Consider the following 20604-nt stretch of genomic DNA (forward strand, 5'->3'; position numbering starts at 1 on the left):
CCCCTCCCTCCATCCTGTCCCCTGCCTCCTGAGCAACAAATGAGGGCTTTGCAGGGGTCAGGGAGATGGCACAGTGTAAGGGCTTGAGTGCTTGGCCTGCAGGCACCCTGGATTCACTCCATGGCACTGTGTAGCTCCCTAAGGAAGGTGGGAGTAACCCCTAAGCACTGCTGGGTGTGGCCGACCCCTCAAGAAAGTGGGAGTCTGGTAGCTATAGCTGCATCACTTTTTATATTTTAAGCAACATCCTATAGTGCTTGGGATCACTCCTGGTGAGGCTTAGGGGACCATATGTGGTACTGGAAAAGAACCCGGTCAACTGCATTCAAGTCAATTAAGCACTCTGCCTTCTATGGTATTTCTCCAGCCCTGGTGCTGGAATCACTTTTTGAATACAAATTTTTAGGATACACCCAGCAGTGCTGAGGGGCTATTCCTGGCTCTGTATTCCGGAGTGACCCTTGGAAATGCTCAGGTGATCAAATATGGTGTCATGAAATCAAACCAGGGTCACAGTCAATGCTGTCACATGTAAATCAAGTTTTTTGGGAAGTGGGGTGGGGCCCACCCCACTTCCCACTTTATTTATTTTTTTGCTTTTTGGGTCACACCTGGCGATGCACAGGGGTTACTCCTGGCTCTGCACTCAGAAGTTACTCCTGGCGGCGCTCAGGGGACTATGTGGGATGCTGGGAATCGAACCCGGGTTGGCTGCGTGCAAGGCAAATGCCCTACCCACTGTGCTATCTCTCCAGCCCCCCACTTCCCACTTTAGGAGACCACATGCAATGTCAGAGATTGAATCTGAGTTAGCTGCATGCAAGGCAAGCACCTTACTTTTTGCATTCTCTCTGGCCCATGTGTGTTAGAGACTGATCCAAGAGCTCATACATGCAAAACACGTGCTTTAGCCCTTTGAACATCTCCATGGCTCACCTCTTTGGTTTTTATAGCCCATGTGCTATGAGATACCAAATATCATATCTCAGTCATAAAGTTGTTTTATACCAATAAAAATGGGGATATAACTCAGCAGTAGATCCTTGGCACTGCAAAGCATGAGCTAGAGAGGTAGCACAGGAGCTAAAGAGCTTGTATTACAAGCAGATGATCCTAGCTCAAATATAAATAAACTTAAGTGCTTTAAAAATACTTAAAGGTACTGCACTTTATTTTATTTTTAAATTTTATTTATTTATATTTATTTTTTTGCTTTTGGGGTCACACCTGACGATGCACAGGGGTGACTCCTTGCTCATGTACTCAGGAATTACTCCTGGTGGTGCTCGGGGGATCTTATGGAATGCTGGGAACCGAACCCGGGTCGGCCGCGTGCAAGGCAAACACCCTACCCGCTGTACTATTGTTCCAGCGCCAGGTACTGCATTTTAGAGATCATTCATAACCATGATGAAAAGGCATGATTTCTGGGATTGATGTGAGATATCAACTAGCATTTGTTAAAATCAAACAATATATCATGGAATTTCACATGAACTTTTTTATCATCTGATTTTGGAGAAGTCTGGGGGAGGGCCAGAGAGATACTACAGTGGGTAAGGTGCTTGCCTTGTACACTGTTGGCCCCAGTTTGGTCACTAAATATGATCCTCTGAGCACTATCTACTCTTGAGCACAGCTACGCATGGCCCCTAACCCTACCAAAAAAAAAAGTGAAAGGACATGTGGCCGTCAGTGAAGTGTGCTCCAGTGACTGTAAATTCAGAACTGGAGCCACTGGGGTCTGTATATACATAGGTAATAACCTGTTTGCAACATATGACTTGAATTCTTAAGTCAACCTCACATATAAACACAATTTAATCCTGGCATGCTTAGAATATTACACCCAATTTTCCAGTGTTATGGCATTTTATTCTAAAATTTTGCAATCATCAATTTTGAAAACTCACAATGCCCCTCACAAAATTCAGGAGTCAATCCTATATCCCATGAATGAGACAGAAAGCAATAAGCAATGCCCAGGTCTCTAAGTATAATATCCCCACGCAGTGACATTACAAGATATCCCACTAACTTAGTACATGTTACCCTATCACCAATTACCTTTGTTTTCATTATTCTTTATAAAACAGGCTATATATATATTTATGTATATATATGCATGTGTGTATAGATATATATACATACATATATATATTCTTGACATTCACATATAGATAGGTTACATTATGCATGAATTCATTTCTTGGTAACAGAGGAACTCAAGAAAAAACATTTATGCTTTCAGGGAGCAGATTTGAGAACCACCTATCTCTGGTGTTTGGGAAACTTCTTTTCCTTAAGAAACCAGGGGTTACCTTCGGCATTTTTATTCTGTCCCTCTACCTGTGAAAATACTATGTGGACTTACCACATTTTTGTAACCAGGGTTCAAAAGTCATCTGTAGTTTCTCCCCTATGAGGATTCGCTGATGTTAACTAACACTGAAGCACCCACAGAAGGCTCTTCAATCCCAATAACGTGCACTGGGTTTTTCTCTTGCATAATCTCATGGATGTCAAACAAGGCAAGTGCCCTGCCTGCAGGTTGACCTGCCTTTGTTCCGCCCCCAGCATTCTCTCCTGAGCGTGCCTGCCGACTGAGCTGTGAGCTACGGTGCCTGTTTCGTCCATGGGGCTCCTCCCTGGTGTGAGTTATCTGGTGTCGGATAAGATGAGAACTCTGAATAAAACACTTTCCACACTGATTACACTTAAAGGGCCTGTCACTACGGGAAGCACTCTCTTCTGGACTCAATGTGGAGTTGCAGCCTAGTGCTTCTGCCCACTCCTGCTTCATTAGAGCTGAAGTCTGCTTAAAGAATAGTCTCTGGCGACACTCATAGGGTTTCTCCCCAGCATGCTTTCGCTGATGCTGGGTCAGGGAGGAGCTGTGCCGGAAGCCCTTCCCACAGTGGTTACACTCGTAGGGTCTCTCTTCTGTGTGAGTCCTCAGATGCAGGAATAGGCAAGTGGTTCGAGAAAAAGACTTCCCACACACACTGCAGGTGTATGGCTTCTCTCCAGTGTGTGTGCGTTTGTGTCTGCCGAGGGAGGAATTCTGGTTGAAAGCCCTCCCACAATCCTGACATTCATAGGGCTTCTCTCCAGTGTGAATTCGCCGATGGACAGTGAGGTGCGTACTATGACAGAAAGACTTCCCACATTCAGCACATTTATAGGGCTTATCTCCTGTGTGGATTCGCTCATGCTGAACCAGGGAGGAGTTTTGGCTGAAGGCTTTGCCACACTCTTTGCACATGTAAGGTCTCTCTCCAGTGTGGATCCTTTTATGCACTGTGAGGTGTGCATTATGGTTAAATGACTTCCCACAGTCTGTACACTTGTAGGGTTTATTTTGTACTTGGCTTCGGGTAAGTTCTGTAGCCTGAATGGCCGGACTGGAATCTTTGCCATAGTTGCTGATGTCACAAGGCTGTTTTTCTAAGGAGGCTGTCTGCTCAATGCCTAAACTTGAATTAAGGCCCAGATTTGTAACCTGCGAGTCATCAGTAGTGAAGTATTTTTGCCTAGAAATCTCCAGTAATGGATCTGAATTTGGGACACAGTTATCCTCAAATTGGAGACTTTCACAGTCTCGATCTTTGACTGGTGCATCCTTGGAACCAAATTCCAATTGCTTCAAATCATCCTGGTCCAACTTGGGCTTCTTTATATGGTTTTTACCTTCCCATTCTATCTCCAGTGTGGCAGAATAGGGAGCATTCAAGATATGGGATGACTTCTCCTCAGGAAAGTCCTGCTCCTTGGGTGACGTTCTATTCTCAGGTCTAAGCTCCCAGCCTGAAATAAAACCAAAGAACTCTGAGGAGGCAATAGGAAAGCAAGAGAGGGAAAGATCCCCAAACCTTAGATATAAGTCCTACCTATCTGTCCGTATACCACTAGACAAATACAGATTCTGCCAAGGGTCCCATTCAAATATACAGCCTTACTAATTCATTCAACAAAAATTTTGGTTTTAGGACCATTGTGACAGTATAAAGGAAAGGGTGCTTGCATTGCAAGCGGCTGACAAGGGTTTGATCTCTAGTATCACATATAGTCATTGAGCCCCACCAGGAGTGATCATTGCATGCAAAGCCAGGAGTAACCCATGAGCAATACCAGATGTGACCCAAAACAAACAAACATTTTGGTTTTAAAAAACTGGGTAATGCTGATGGGAATGTTGACTGATCCAGCCTTTCTGGAAAACATAAAGGGTTACTACTGGCAGTGCTCAGGGATGCCAGGGATACAACACAGATTGGGTGCATGCCAAGTTAAGTGGCCTACTCACTGTACTACCGCCCTGACCCCTCAACCAAAATTTCATAATTACCTGCTTCAGGACATAAACTGGCAGGCAAACCTCAGCTCCAAATGTGAGACTGGCAGAGTTATTGCCCTGACTGTCAACCAGTGAGTCAGTCAACACAAAGAGACTTGACAGGTGACATAATAGCTATTCATTCTACTACCTTAAATCTTAAAATAGGGAGATGTGCTGAATTATTCAGGTGAATCCAAAGTTACCCCAGTGTTTAAGAGGAAAAGGAAGCAGAGGAGACTAAATGTGAAACACAACTGAGGTAGAGAACAGTCTTGGCTAACAGAATGTAAATAAATAGAAACCTTAGTCCTATGAATGCATGGAGCTGAATCCTTGCCTACAGCCTAACAGAACTGAATAGAGAATGTTCTCCAGCCTCTGATAGTCCCTCAACCCAAACCCCTGAATGATATCTTGACTCTGACTTTGTAAGATTCAGAGGAGAAACCACTCTGGTTAGACTGGTAGTAAGAAATATTTAAAATATATGTTGTTTTAAGTTGCTAAGGTAGTACTAATTTGCTATATAGTCATAGCAGAAAACAAATATATTTGTGTTTGTTTTGGCCATACCTGGAGATGCTCAGGAATTATTCCTGGCAGTGATCTGGGGACCATATGGGATGATGGGAACTGAGCTGGCCATGTGCAAGGCGAGTGTCCTACCTACTGTATTACCTCTCTGGCCCAGAAAACAAATACATTTGCAAAAACAGATATAGATACTCATGTTTCTTGCAACACCTAAAATATTTACTACCTTTAACAGTAAATGGAGATAAAGCAATGACCCTGACAGATGAAAAGCCCTACCCTGAGGAGCAGTGGAGGCAGATACTGATCAGAACAGGTCGTAAGGCTTAGTTGGAAGATAGAAGAGCTCAGTTTTCAGAAATCTAAGTTTGCTATGCAATATAATAAAGTGGAGGCGCACTCATGTCTTCAGGAATCTTTGGAGGACAAACACCAAATTCTACAATCTTCCGGAGTAAGAAATGCCCCTCAAGGAAGCAAAGGAAACACATGCTTTCTCTATCCTTATAGCACAGTGAAGTAAAGTGTATTTATTTCATATGGCTGCTGGAACAACTTAATTAGCATGGCATTGTTCCTTTTGGAATTTACATTCTTTCCAGTTCCAGCTTTTATTTAAAAGTCTCCAACATGAGACTTAAGGGTATCCAATGTGACTACTAAGAAAGTACTCTGGGAAACTTACACCTGGTTTACACTGGGATTTGCCATTTCCTTTTTTTTTTTTTTCTTTCTGGGTCACACCCAGTGATGCACAGGGGTTTCTCCTGGCTCTGCACTCAGGAATTACTCCTGGTGGTCCTCAGGGGACCATATGGGATGCTGGGTATTGAAACTGGGCCACGTGCAAGGCAAATGCCCTACCTGCTGTGCTATCACTCCAGCCCTGTCCTTTTGCCAATTTCGTTTTGTTCTTTTATGATAATCACTGGATCTACAGGTGATGGACACTGTCACACCACCTTTTCAAAGTGGCTTATATGCAGTCACCTCTTTGGCTATTCCCATTAAGGATTCCCACTAGAAATGTTCTCACCTGGATAATGGTCCTGCGCAATTCCTCTCTCCATCACCCATAGCTCAGCCCCTTGTTCCAGCTGTGAGATGACTTCAGGTTTGGGAAGAACAGGCCCTTGAAATGGAAAGAACAGGACATGAGGATCTACAGAGAGAAAGAACCAGTCCAGGATCCAGTTCCTACTTCTGCCCATTAAGACATAGGGATGCTTTAGAAAGTCAAAATTTTGCGTTGGAACAGAAAAAGATCAGGTAACCTTCCTATCACCCCAGCCTGTGTATTCCACGGGAAATGAGAATCTAAGGTTTCAAGGGACCTAACGTCAAGAATTCATATCTGATGCCATATGACTTATAACCCATGGGGAATCATTGACTCTAGGTATCTGTCAGTCAGCCAGAAAGGAAGCCTTACCCACAGAAAGCAGGTGCCCAAAGGTTTCCAGCATCACATCACGGTACAGAGTCCTCTGGGCAGGGCCCAGATGTCCCCACTCTTCCTGGGTAAAGTCCACAGCCACATCCTGAAAGGTGACTAGCTCCTGAAATACACATATCTCCATTAGCTCAATCATCTCATTAGTACTCGCAGGAGAAGGAAAAGGAAAGACGAGCAAGAGAACTGAGAATAGGTTAGTGATGTGAATGTCATCTCACTGGGTACCTTCCTTGATATACATGCAGATATGGCCTGTGGAGTGTGGACAAATGAGAGCACCAAGGTAAGATAACAAAGCCAATCAAGGCTCACCTACAACTGATCAGATGATGGTGCTGAAACAGACTGGTCAAAACCACTAGCATGCAGTCTATGAGCTAAAAAAAATCTGGGGGGTTGGGAAGGGTTTTGGGTCCACATCCACCAAGCAATGCTCAGGGGTAACTCCTGGCTTGGCATTTAGGAATCAGTTCTTGTGGTGCTCAGGGGACCCTATGGATGCCGGATTTCAAACCCAGGACAGCAGTTGGGGGCTGGAGTGATAGCACAGCGGGTAGGGCATTTGCCTTGCACATGGCCATTTCGGGTTCAACTCCCAGCATCCCATATGGTCCCCCAGCACCGCAGGAGTAACACCTGAGTGCAGAGCCAGGAGTAACCCCTGTGCATTGCTGGGTGTGACCCAAACAGCAAAAACAAAACAAACCCAGGGCAGCCACGTGCAAGGCAAATGCTTTATCAACTGTACTATGGCTGGAGCGATAGCACAGCGGTAGGGCATTTGCCTTGCATGCAGCCAACATGGCCGACCCGAGTTCGATTCCTCTGCCCCTCTCGGAGAGCCCGGCAAGCTACCGAGAGTATCTCGCCCGCACGGCAGAGCCTGGCAAGCTCCCCGTGACGTATTCGATAAGCCAAACACAGTAACAACAAAGTCTCCAATGGAGACGTTACTGGGCCCGCTCGAGCAAATCAATGGACAACGGGAGGGCCTTTACCTTTACCTTTACTATTGCTCTGGCCCCCTAAATTATTGCTTTAAGCCACCAAATTAGAGAACTGTTTTTTAAGCCATAACAGTTAATAATACTCAGATTTGAAAGGGTCTGATAAAAATATTCAGGGCTCATCATGCTCCTGAAAAGTTGAAATCAGAAACTCACCTGATAAAAGTAAATGAAATGGATCAACTTAGAATCTATAAGTGGGGGCTAGAGCGTACAGTGGGTAGGGCTTTTGCCTTGTACACCACCAACCCGGGTTCAATCCCTTGCATCTTATCTGATCCCTTGAGCACCATCATATCACCAGGTGTGACCCCAAAACAAACAAACAAACAAACAAGAACCTATAATGGGGACTGGGGACATGGTACAGTGATAGAGCAAATGTATTTCTTTTCATTTTTGGGGGGGTTTGTTTTTGAGTCTTACTTGGCACTGCTCAGGAGCTACTCCTAGCTCTGCAGTCAGGGATCACTCTTGGTGGGGTTTGGAGAATTACAAGGGGTGCCAGGGGTCAAACCTGAGTTGGCTGAGTGCAAGGCAAGCACCCAATCGCTGTAGTATCTCTTAAGCCCCATAACACATATCTGTCTTGCATGTGAGGCGCCAAATTTGATGCCTGCTACCACATGGCTCTCTGAGCATTTCTGGGTGTGGCCTTTGTGACTCAATATTGCTAGGTGTAGTCTCTATTCAAAAGAAAAGCAAAACACTAAGGGGTACTCAATCTATGAATGATAATGCAGGCATTAATAGGAAATTTATATCCTGTCTGCATGGACAACTGGGAATCAGAACAAATTAAATACAAGAAAATACAGGTCCTGGGACCAGAGTGATAGCACAGTGGGTAGGTCGTTTGCCTCCCAGCATCCCATACGGTCCCCTGAGCACTGCCAGGAATAATTCCTGAGTGTAGAGCCAGGAATAACCCCTGTGTGAGACCCAAAAAGAAAAAAAAATACACGTCCAAGGTGATCAGGTACGCCAATCTCAGGAGAAACTTAAAAACTAGATAATCAAGTAAAAAACATTTTTTAACTAACTTGCCCTGTTAAATACAAAACAAAAACACACAAAAACCTCCCAACCCTACCAATAAACATATGAAACCTGATTTTTATTAGAATGTAATTATTTCTTTACATTACTAAGTCAAAATCAAAACCCAGATGAGGTGTATGTGTTGCAGGGAGTGGCAAAGGATACTATTACTAAACTTCACTCTCTGCATAAAAATGCCAAGTTATTCACTCTTCATAAAAAGCAATTACACGGGGGTATGGTGCCGCCAGCAGGTCAATCTGTACCTGTGAGGTGAGTGCATCAGCAGCCTGATGGCAATGTCAGACTTTTAGATACCCCAGAATTGCTGCTGTGCCTTTGGCCAGACCCCAAAAACTTGGGGCAAAGCTTACCAAGAAAGTAAATGGCCAAAAGGTAGGTATGTGGGAAACACACCCACAAACCACTTCGGCTCAGCTATATAATTGGAGGCATGGTCTCTCTGGTACCTGATTGAACTGCTTAATGGCCATGATCTCTGAGTCTCAGAAACGAATCTCGGAACCCAGCGACTTTTGGCAGAAATGCGCCCTGTTCCTGCAGTAGGTTACTGGCGCTGGGCCACTCTAGGTGGGAATAAGTTTCGTGCCTTGGCCTGTTCCCCCTGGCGGCCTAGTGACCGCCATCCTCCAGAGGCCACTGGACAGTCAGGTTTAGGCCTGCAGTGACGAGACACACGGGGCCTCACCACATGGGGGTGGAGCCGACCCTTTCTTTCCATCCCAATGAGACCCTGAGTCGCCGCCTACAAATGGCCTCTCTGGCTCCTGATCAAGCTGATTAATAGCCATGATAATGGAGACTCAGAAACAAATCTTGAAACCCAGTGGCTTTTGGCAGAAATGCATCTGGACTGCATACAAGGTGGCCGCCAGCTCAGAGCTTATTGCAAAGCCAGATATGAGCCGGTGGTGACAGGGCAACTGCAGTCTCATGGGAAGGGGAGCGGTACCGGCTCATCCTTCATGCCCTACTGAAGTCACAAATTGCCCCCCACAAGCGGCTCTCTGGCACGGCCATGGCTCCAGAGGCAAAAGGACTTAATCCAGAGCCCGGCAGCTTGCGGCAGAAAAGTGAATGGACCATGCGTTAAACTATGGCGCCATGCCTCCCCAGGAGGGAAAGGTGTTGCTCCCTTCCGCCTTTCCCACCCCTGGAAGCAAGGTGGCCATCACCTCAGAGAGTATTGGAAAGTCAGGTATAAGCCGGCGGTGATGGGGTAACTGCAGTCTCCTGGGAAGAGGACGGTACCGGCTTGTCCTTCACGCCCTACTGAGGTCATGAGATGCCCCCCACAAGTGGCTCTCCGGCATGGCCATGGCTCCAGAGGCAAAAGCAGCTAGTCCAGAGCCCAGCAGCTTGCAGAAGAAAAGTGAATGGACCATGCATTAAACTATGGCGCCATGCCTCCCCGGGAGGGAAAGGGTGTTGCTCTCTTCCACCTTTTTCCCCCCCTGGCAGCAAGGTGGCCGCCACCTCAGAGCTTATAGGAAAGCCAGGTACGAGCCGACAGTGACGGGGCAACTGCAGTCTCATAGGAAGGGGGATGGTACCAGCACATCCTTCATGCCCTACCGAGGTCACGAGTTACCCCCCACAAGCGGCTCTCTGGCACGGCCATAACACCAGACACACAGAAACCAATCTCGTAATTATCTGGCTCTTTGCAGGAATCCAAATCATGGCCGAGTGACATTATATGATTCTCATAACCAGCTATAGCAAACAAAATATTTCACAATGCCTTTTCAGCAATTCTGATTGTTTGGGGGAAAATTCTAAACAATAATGGTGCATCTTTTGTCGAAATAATGAATGCAATCAATGTAGAGAAGAGTTAAGTAGAAATCATCTGCCTCACAGGCATTTGGAGGGGTGGGAGGGGTGGTATACTGGGGTTCTTGGTGGTGAAAAATGAGCACTGGTGAAGGGAAAGGTGTTTGATCATTGTATGACCGAGACTTAAACCTGAAAGCTTAGTAACTTTTCCCACAGTGATTCAATAAATAAATATAAAAATAAATAAATAAATAAATAAAATTAAGGTGGAGTTCATGCCCAATTCAATCAGCTAATCAGTGGCTGAATAAACAGCAGTACTCCTAAAAAAAAAAAGCAATTATAGTTTGAGGATGTTTCATATTTATCTCTTTTGACACTGCCTCTTTGCCCTTGTCTGAATCTTTTCACATCATGAAAAGCATCAATTTTCCACTGCTGTCTGTGGCACCAGTTTTTTTTAAGTTTATATTTTTAGCTTTTTTTTTTTTAAATGCGACAGCACAGCGGTAGGGCATCTGCCTGGTGCGTGGCCAGCTTGGCCTAGCTGGGTTCGATTCCTCCGCCCCTCTTGGAGAGCCCGGCAAGCTGCCGAGAGTATCTCGCCCACATGGCAAAGCCCGGCAAGATACCCATGACGTATTCAATATGCCAAACACAGTAACAAGAAGTCTCACAATGGAGACATTATTGGGCGCACTCGAGCAAATCAATAAACAATGGGAGGCCAGTGCTACAGTACAGTGTTAACATTTATCAATTTCTATAATCTAATAAATACCCTTCTGGCTTTGGCTATGGTCTAAAGGTAGATACTTCTGGATTAGAACCTTGGTTCTTCACTTTCCTCTCAAGAAGTATAGAGCAAGTACTTACCTCTAGTATGTTTCCTGTTTCCTATCTACAAATGATTACTCCAGGGGGCTATGATTGAATGAAGTGGCTATAAAAATACTCCCTAAGGCAGATACACTACTGGAGAGTGTGGTGCTGGAACACAGTTTGCATGAAACTCTATCATTAATAGTACTGTAAATCAAAGTTAAAATATATATATATATATATGTATATATGTATGCATGTGTATGTGTATGTATATATGTGTATATATATATATATATATATATATATAACATATATGGGCTGGAACAATAGTAGGGCAGGGTGTTTGTCTTACATGCATTTGAACCAGGTTTGATTCTTGGCACCTCATATGGTCCCCTGACCCTGCCAGGAGTGATCCCTGAGCTCAGAGTCAGGAGTAAGCTCTGAATACTGCTGGATGTGGCCCCAAACCATAAAAGAATAAAAATTTCAAAATAATAAAAAAAATTTAAAAAAATCCCAGGAGCTGGAGAAGTAGTACAGGGGTAGGGTGCTTGCCTTTCGTGTGGTCAACCTGAGTTTGTGCCTTGGTAACCCATATGGATTCCGAGTTCCATCATGAGTGATATGAGTGATCCCTGAGTACAGAATCAAGAGTAAGCAAGCTGTGAGCAATGTTAGGTGTAAACGCAAAACAAAGAACAGAACAAAACAAAAAGATATCTTAATTCTAGAATAGAGAGAGTACGTGAGGTAAAGTGGTTGCCTTGAATATGGCTGACCTGGGTTTGATTCCTGGCACCACACAGAATCCCCTAAACAATGCCTGGAGTGATCCCTGAGCAGAGAACCAGGAACAAGCCCTGAGCCCTGTTGGTGTGGCCTAACCCACCATCCCCAAACATCCCAGTTTTAATTTCTACAACCTATAATTTTTACATAAATGTTAAAAAAGTACCCTGTGGATAAGATTAAGAATTTTAAGATGAGAACTTACTTGGACTATCCACTTGGCCCCTACCTACTAATGCAAATGTCCTTTTCTGTTACTTATTCTCATAGGGACCATACCATACTGAAGATTAAATCCAGGAACTATCACATGCTTAAGACATTTCCCTGACTTGGGACTGGAGCGATAGTATAGTCAGTTGGGCGTTTGCCTTTCATGAGGCCAACCCAGGTTCAATCCCCAGCATTTCATATGTCCCATAGGGTCTCCCAAGCACCGCCGGCAGTAATTCCTGAGTGCAGACCCAGGAGTAACCCCTGAGCATCACTGGATGTGACCCGCCCCCCCCCCCCCAAAGGCATTTCCTCGACCCCAAATGGTACTTTAAAGAGAAAATCGGAGATTTACTTACAGAAGGCAATGTAATTACAAAAACAAGATGTTATAAAAAATAGGAGACTAACACCCAAGAGTGGCCGAGATTAGTACCAGGAATTTTGCTCCATGGCTTGGAGGCCAGCCACACATGCTAGGGGAAAAAGGAGCTCAGATAGAGAAGGGAGCACCAAATAAAGGGTGTTGGGAGGATTGTCCCAGGATGGGAGAAGCATGCTGAAAGTAGACTATAGACCAAACATGATTGCCACTCAATGCCTCTTTTGCAAACCATAACACCCAAAAGGAGAGAAAGAACAAAAGGGAATGCCCTGCCACAGAGGCAGGGTGGGATGGAGGGGATGGGGGTGGGAGGGATACTGGGACCCATGGTGGTGGAAAATTGGTACTGGTGGAGAGATGGGTATTTGATCATTTATAACTGAAACCCAAGCACAAAAATTTGTAAGTCTACAACTGTACCTCATGGTGTTTCACTAATAAAAATTAAAAATAAATAAATAAATAAAGATAGAAGTTGAAAAAAAAAACAAAACAAGATGTTATGTTACTGGCTTTGAAGTCAGATAAAGGGTCATGAAGCAAGGAATACAAGGAATACAGCTCTAATAGCCTGAGAAAGAAACATATTTTCCCCAGCAGTCTTAATAGGAAAGATGGCTCCGAGGGCCCCCGCACCTCTTGTTTTAAGGCAAGTGAAACTGTTAAAATAAATTTTATGGTTTTACGTCAACAAGGGCGGTTACCTGTTACAGCATTCATATGAACGCTGATACACTAGCCTTTGAGCTCTGTACTTCATAGTGGCTTCCATAATGGCCAACAAAAGATGTTCAGCCTTTGCATAGTATCGTCTCCTATCCTTAACAGAGTTGACTTGTGTTACTTGTGATAGAGACTTTAGAAATATCATAGTGTGAATCCAATTCATAAAAGGCATTGATTGTAATGGCGTCCACAGTGTTTTGCCTAAATAATTTACCCTATGGCTTCCACTTGGTTCTCTCCTAGATCATTTGCCCTGAGAAGAAATTGAAGCCTCCTGCCATCTGTCACAAGAATAAGCCATCCAGGAGGTAGATCCTCCAGCTACAGTGAATTCTCAGTAACAGTCCAACCTCCTCATTTTTTTCAGTGCCAGGGACAGAACCCAGGAATACAAACATGTGAAACATGTGCTCTACCACTGAGCTACATTCCAAGTTCCCAAGGTAATATGCTGACTGCAACCTGCTAAATTCAAGCAGAACAACCAGCAAAGTCATTCTAGGATTCCTATCATCAGAAACTGTGCAATAATATTTATTGCTGTTCTAAGTTTTTAGTTATTTCTTATGCAACAGACTAATACACCTTCTACTAATTCTCTATCACTACTGAAAAACATTCTCTCTTGACCAAATTACCAGGTTCCTCTGAGTATCTCTTCAACTAGGCCTTAATCTTTGAATTTCTGTGTCCATTTTAATTTTTTTTTTTTGAGGGGTCATACCTGGCAATGCTCAGGGGACCATATGGGATGCTGGGGGTTGAACCCAGGTTGGCTGCATGCAAGGCAAGTGCTTACGTGCTGTAATATCTCTCTGGCTCTCTGTCCATTTTAATAATTAGGGAGGGGCCCGAGCGACAGTTGAGTAAAACGGGTATTTGCATGAAGCTGACCTGGGTTTGATCCCCAGCATCCCATATAAACCTGATCTGGATTTGATCCCCAGTATCCTATATGGTACCCTAAGCACTGCCAGGAATAATTCCTGAATGCATGAGTTAACCTCTGAGCATCACTGGGTGTGACCCAAAAAGCCAAAAAAAAATTAAATAAATAAATAAGGGCAACACCCTGTAGTGTATGGATGAACTGAATGTAATAGTAGGAATTCAATTCAGGGCTTGGCACACATTAGGCTTCTGTTCTACCATTTGAGCTATCTCCCTGGCCTCCTTTATGTCCATAATGCACTCCCCAAATTTAGTAAATTACTGTCAAGTTGGTTTAACCAGAATCACTCACATTATTTTTTGAAGTCTTTGTCACTCACAGTCCTCTACATAGTATCTGATACATCTGGCCTGCTTTAGCAAGAATCTGGTTAGACATCATATCCCAAGAAATTAAAAAAAGATGAACTGGGAAGATAGTTCAAAGCGCTGGAGTGAATGCTTTATACGAGAATGGCCCCAGTCATACCGCTTGCACCACATCCCTGAGCATGCTTCAGAGACCCATAAATAAATCTCAAGAGATTAAAAGTCACATTTAATCTTGAACCTACAAGAGGCTGAACAGACCAGGGTAAATCAGAGGGGGATAGGTTTGCCTGGTGCCAGTCCAGGCAGAATCCCCACAGCTACTTGCTCCCACAATCCAAAACCACAGCCATGCCCCAGACCAAACTGAGCCCATGGCAGCCACTTGTTTCCACGATCCAAAATCACCACTTGACTCCACCATCTCAAGAAGGACCACAATAAGATATAATCTGCTGAAAATTAAGGTATGTGGGCTTTGTGACTGGAATCTCCAGGCTTTCTCAGGGGTTAGTATGGGCTACCTCCCCCCACCTCCCTGCACTTTCAGAAGCTCCGATCATGTCCACACCCAAAGCTTCCTCCCATTTATAAAGCTACTCCAGAGAAGAGAGTATAGTGCTTAGGATGTTTGCCTTGCACAGGGCCCACCCAGGTTTGATCATTGGCATTCCATATGGTCTCCTGAGCACCGCAAGGACTGATTCCTGAGTGCAGAGCCAGTAGTAAACCCTGAGAATTGAAAAAATGAAACAAAAGAAAAGAAAACAAAGCAATAAAAAATAAATCACAGAGAAATCAAGAAAACAGGACCAGAGAGAAAACTAAAGAGAACTGTTGCACATGCTCTGCACCCAAAAACCTGGGTTTGCCACATGGCCTCCAGAGCACTGCCAGGAGTAATTTCTGAATGCAGAAACATGAGTAACCCTAAGCATTGTAGGGTGTGACCCAAAACATACACACACACACACACACACACACACACACACAAATAGCCTGGGTTTGTTCCCTGACACCCTGCTCTGGTCCCATGAGCACCAGAAGTGACACTGAGCAATGAGTCTAGAGTAGTCACCATGCACTGCCTCCAAACAAAATAAAAAATACAAATAAAACACACCAGGAAATTAAAAATATTCCATGTTCATGAATTGGAAGAATTAAATAGCTATTATGATAAGTGTGTGTGTGTGTGTGTGTGTGTGTGTGTGTGTGTGTGTAGCATATCCACCTGTACTCAGAATTTTCTCCTGGCTCTGTGCTCAGGGATCACTGATAACAATGGTTATTATCAATATGTCTCAGAGTACCATTGTGGGTGCCAGGCAGGAAAAGAATAACCTGGGTCAGCCACATGCAATGCAAGTTTCTTACCTGCTATACTATTTCTCCAGCCCCAGAAGAATTGTTAAAGTGGCTGCCTCCGAACCCTCCATGACATTGAAGCTAAAAGCATCTTTGAGGATGAAACACCTCCGATCAAGCAAGTGGAAAGAAACAAATGGGACTTCAATAAACTAAGAAACTTCTGCACCTCAAAGGAAACAGTGACCAAAATACAGAGAGCCCACTGGAATGGGAAAGAATATTTACCCAATACACATCTGATAAGGGGTTAATACCCAGGATATACAAGACATTAGAAGAATTGTACAAGAAAAAAACCTCCAACCCCGGCGCTGGAGAGATAGCACAGCGGGTAGGGCGTTTGCTCTGCACGCGGCCGACCTGGGTTCGATTCCCAGCATCCCATATGGTCCCCTGAGCACCGCAGGAGTAACTCCTGAGTGCAGAGCCAGGAGTAACCCCTATGCATCACCAGGTGTGACCCAAAAAGCAAATAAAAACCAAAAAACCAAAAAAACCCAAAAAAACCCCTCCAACCCCATCCAAAATATGGGGAGAGAAAATGAACAGATGCTTCCGCAAAAAAGAAATACAGGGGCTGGAGTGACAGCAGGTAGGGCATTTGCCTTGCACACAGCCAACCCGGATTTGATTTCCAGAATCCTATATGGTCCCCAGAGTACTGCCAGGAGTAATTCCTGAGTGCATGAGCCAGGAGTAACCCCTGTACATCGCCAAGTGTGACCCAAAAAAGCAAAAAACAAACAAACAAAAACCAAGAAATAAAACTGGCCAAAAGGCACATGAAAAAATGCTCTATACCACTAATCATCAGGGAGATGCAAATCAAAACAATGAGGTATTATCTCACACCACAGAGACTGGTACACACCAAAAAGAACAAGAAAAACCAGTGCTGGCGCGAGTGGAGAGAAAGGGACTGTCTTTCACTGTTAGTAGGAATTCCGACTGATTCAGCCTTTTAGGAAAACAATATGGGCATTCCTTCAAAAACTAGAAATTGAGCTTCCATATGACCCAGCAATACCACTTCAGGGAATATATCCCGAGGGTACAAAAAAGCACAGTAGAAATGACATCTGCACCTGTATGTTTATTGCAGCACTGTTCACAATAGCCAGAATCTGGAAACAACCTGAGTTCCTAAGAACGGACGACTGGTTAAAGAAACTCTGCTATTCTACACAATGGAATTCTATGCAGCTGTAAGGAAAGATGAAGTCATGAAATTTGCTTATAAGTGGATGGTCATGGAGAGTATCATGCTAAGTGAAATGAGTCAGAAAGAGAAGGACAGACTAGAATGACTGCATTCATTAGTGGAATATAAAATGAGACTGACATCCAACAATAGTAGAGACAGGGCCAGGCATATTGCTCCATGGTTGGTAGCCTGCCTCATGAGGTCGGGGGAGAAGGCAGCTGGAATAGAGAAGGGATCACTAAGTCAATAATGGTTGGAGGGACCATTCGGGATGAGAGATGTGTGCTGAAAGTAGATAAAGGACCAAACGTGATAGCCTCTCAGTATCTATATTGCAAACGATAATGCCCAAAAGTAGAGAGAGAGTATGGGGGAAATTGTCTGCCATAGAGGTAGAAGGGGGGGTATACTGGGGACATTGGTAGTGGAAAATGTGCACTGGTGGAGGGATGGGTGTTCAATCACTGTATGACAGAAACTCAAACATGAAAGCTTTGTAACTATCTCACACTGATTCAATAAAAAATAAATAAAAATAAAGTGACTGCCTCTTCAAGCATTATACAGATTCAATGTAATTCCTATCAAAATTTTAGGGGCATTCTTCAAGGACACAGAACAAATACTACAGAAAGTGTATGGATCTTAACTCTCCTTACAAATAGTCAACAAAATTATAAGGAGGAGGAGAGGTACAATAACTCCAGACTTTAAATTACACTATAGAACTATATGGTATTGGAATAAGACTTTCAGACCAATGAAACAGAACTGACAACCCAAAAGATAATTTCAGAAGTATGGAGCGTTAACTAAGACAAAGGAGGCAGGCTGGAGAGGGATGAGACAGTGGGTAGTGTGTCCTGCACACAGCTGACTGGGGTTCTCCCACTGGCATCTCATATGGCCGCTGCGCACCACCAGGAATAATTCCTGAGTGCAGAACTAGGAGTAAACCTAGAGCATCACCAGGTGTGTTCCCCAAATTAAAAAAGAAAGTAAGAAATTAAATATACACATAACTGACTACTACTCAGCTGTAAGAAAAAAATAATTTCTTCTTGCTACAACTTGGATTGATCCTAGATGGTGTCATGAAGGTAAGTCTAATTTATGACACAAATGCCAGTTGATCTCATTCCTATGTGGCTTATAAAAAACAAAAAGAAGGAATGGACAAAGGCCAATGTAAATAAACCCTTGTACTCTTGAGAACAGTAGGTGGTATGGTCAGAAGGGGATTAGGCAGAGGGGTGAGGTAGCAGTGACAGAACAGAGTGCAGTCTGGCACTTACGTCGTGGGAGAGTAGCTGTAAGTTTGAATACCGAACGAAACACAAACATTAACACTGTAAAGTAGGTTACCGCTCTAATAGTGATGTTTAAAAAAAAAGAAACGGTCAGTTCACCAGATTTACTCTTATCCCTGCCCCCTCACACAGTCCCACTTTCCCCTGTATTCGGAATTGGACTCCATTTTGTCAGAGGGTCTCCTCTCCCCTATTTCCGTTTTTCCTGCTTTCACCAAGTCCAGCCTGTGTTTTCCTCCTCACTGCTCACCCCCGGAACAACAAACGCACACCAAGTGTGCTCGCATTTACATCCAGCCTGCAACAATCTGCACTTAACCTGGCCAGCTGGCCGCCTCGGAGGTTCCGGTCGAGTAAAGAAGGCTGGCCGTCGGCAGGGGCCTCGCGGGCCGAGAAGGCGGCCGGGCACAGACGCGAGCAGCGGGGGCCATTTCGAAAACACCCGCCCAGCTCAGCACCCCGGCGCCACCGCGACGGCCTCACACGCGCCGCAGTCATCCGCGCGGTCCCCTACAACCCCGCACCCGCGCCGCGGGCCCCAGTACCACCCGAAACTCCCCGGCCTGCGCCCGAGGGGGCGGAGCATCGAACTCCGGGCCCGCGGACCAGAGGACGAACCCTGACTGCTGCGCCCGGCCGGGCCCATCTCCACGGTGAGAACAGCTGAAAGGACGTGCCTCCGTCTCCTCGCCAGGCGTGGCTACCGGGAAGCCTCAGAGTCTGACGGACACTCTCGGCCGGGCCCGCGCCCATCGTAACTATTTTTGTGAAGGTGTATTGTTACCTGTGGCCGTTGCGGCGGCGGCCCTGTGGCCAACTCTAATCCTGCAGCTTCCTCCTCGGAGTCCATACTGGACCGGCCGGTCGAGGACAATGACCTGGGAAACTCCAAACTCGACAGCCAACCCAGCCACAGGAGTCGCCCGAATCGTCGCCTGCAGGACAATGGCGGCCGCACCGGCAACACTGAAACTACATTTCCCAAAAGGCGGCGCGCTGCACCACGGCGTCCGACCAATGGGAGCCATTTCTCGCCCAGACTTTGACCAATAGAAATCTTCTGGCTTTGGCTGTGGGCGTTTCCTCCTCTAGCCAATGGATAGTGTTAGCCGCTCCATCCTGTCGGTCAGTGTCAAGGCTCTCCTGCCGCGGCTTAATGGAGCACTTCAGCTCCTGGCTCTGCCAGGCGGATGCTCTAGGGGAGGTTTGCTCCTAGCCTGCCTACTGAAGGCACGGCAGTGTTCGCGGTCCTTCCTGTGTGACAGGCAGTGTCTGGCTGGTGTCCGTGTTCTCCCGGCAGGATGGCGGGCAGCGATCCAATCCCACCCGTATGGATGACGCCGGTGACCACAGGCTGACCTCAGTTCGGCCTGAATGGTAGGTAGTGAACGACTTTCTGAACGATGAGCAGTGAACAGCAGTAATTGTCCTGCCACCTGTAATTGCCCTTGTGCCCTGCCGCAGTGACTGCAGGCACGGTGGAGAACCGCTCAGACTAGGGCTTGCTATGCCCAGGTTTGGGACCTCCCCTCCCCACGCCTTTATGCTGTTTGCAGCGCAAACTGCCAAAGTATGTCAGACAGCTCAGGGGTTCAGAAGCTTGCGTCTTTCAGGCCAACTTGATATCATTTCCTTTCCCTCCCAGTACAGAACTGGGGGCAGCCCCCAACATCATAGCCTCAACTATCCCCAGGGCCTCAAGATAAAACTTCTGTGATCAAAATTACATAAACATTTGAAAGATTTAAAGCTTCGAAAGGGACTCCCAGGTCTTCTGAAAACTGTTCATGTTCAATTTTACTGTTTGGCATGTTCACTTTGTGGTGTGACTTCTGTGATTTCTGGAGATCCGTTTAAAAGCCTTAGGCCCAGAGGTGGCTGGAGCGATAGCATAGTGGGTAGGGCGTTTGCCCTGCATGCGGCCAACCCGGGTTCAATTCCCAGCATCCCATATGGTCCCTTGATCACCTCCAGGAGTAATTCCTGAGTGCATGAGCCAGAGTAACCCCTGTGCATTGCTGGGTGTGACCCAAAAAGGAAAAAAAAAAGCTTTAAAAGCTTTAGGGTCAGAATGCAGAGGCTGCTTGCTTTGCAAGTGTCAAATGGGGTTTGATCCTGGCACCATATATGGCATCTCAGGCACCACCAGGAATCATTCCTGTACACAGTGCCAGGAATACCACCTGGTGTCTCCCAACACCTCCATCCCCAATTAAAAAAAAATTAAAGTTTATTTGAAAGAAGTCTTGCTTTGCTTGTATGAAACCCAGGTTTAAGGGATCTAACTCAGTTATGCATGACAAGTGCCTTAACCCCGTATCCTCTCTCTGGCTCCCAGGAA

The 20604-nt window shown here is 45.4% G+C and overlaps 1 protein-coding gene across 2 annotated transcripts; it reads right to left on the minus strand.

The window, feature by feature from the left end:
- Positions 1 to 818: 818 nt before the first annotated feature.
- Positions 819 to 19609, minus strand: ZNF8 (zinc finger protein 8). Of its 2 annotated transcripts, XM_056136369.1 has the most exons (4): positions 19048 to 19259; positions 6306 to 6432; positions 5910 to 6005; positions 819 to 3807 (listed from the first exon to the last, which is right to left on the minus strand). In XM_056136369.1, exons 1-4 carry the CDS (start codon positions 19111 to 19113, stop codon positions 2420 to 2422), a joined length of 1677 nt encoding a protein of 558 aa, XP_055992344.1. In that variant the 5' UTR covers positions 19114 to 19259; the 3' UTR covers positions 819 to 2419. The 2 variants fall into 2 exon arrangements, with proteins under 2 accessions (XP_055992344.1, XP_055992345.1); XM_056136370.1 differs by lacking the exons at positions 5910 to 6005; positions 6306 to 6432 and having other exon boundaries at positions 19048 to 19609.
- Positions 19610 to 20604: the final 995 nt, after the last annotated feature.

Source organism: Sorex fumeus, unplaced genomic scaffold, assembly GCF_029834395.1.
Source record: "Sorex fumeus unplaced genomic scaffold, SorFum_2.1 ptg000122l, whole genome shotgun sequence".
NCBI classification, from domain to species: domain Eukaryota; kingdom Metazoa; phylum Chordata; class Mammalia; order Eulipotyphla; family Soricidae; genus Sorex; species Sorex fumeus.

Bases quoted from the DNA above. Each gene is read 5' to 3' on its own strand.
- ZNF8 (XM_056136369.1), bottom strand. From the start codon at position 19,113: ATGGACTCCGAGGAGGAAGCTGCAGGATTAGAGTTGGCCACAGGGCCG. The intron at 6,006-6,305 runs GTAAGGCTTCCT...TTCCATTTCAAG, and splicing joins TGGGCACCTGCTTTCTGTGG to GGCCTGTTCTTCCCAAACCT. The intron at 3,808-5,909 runs GTGAGAACATTT...GTTTTATTTCAG, and splicing joins TGCGCAGGACCATTATCCAG to GCTGGGAGCTTAGACCTGAG.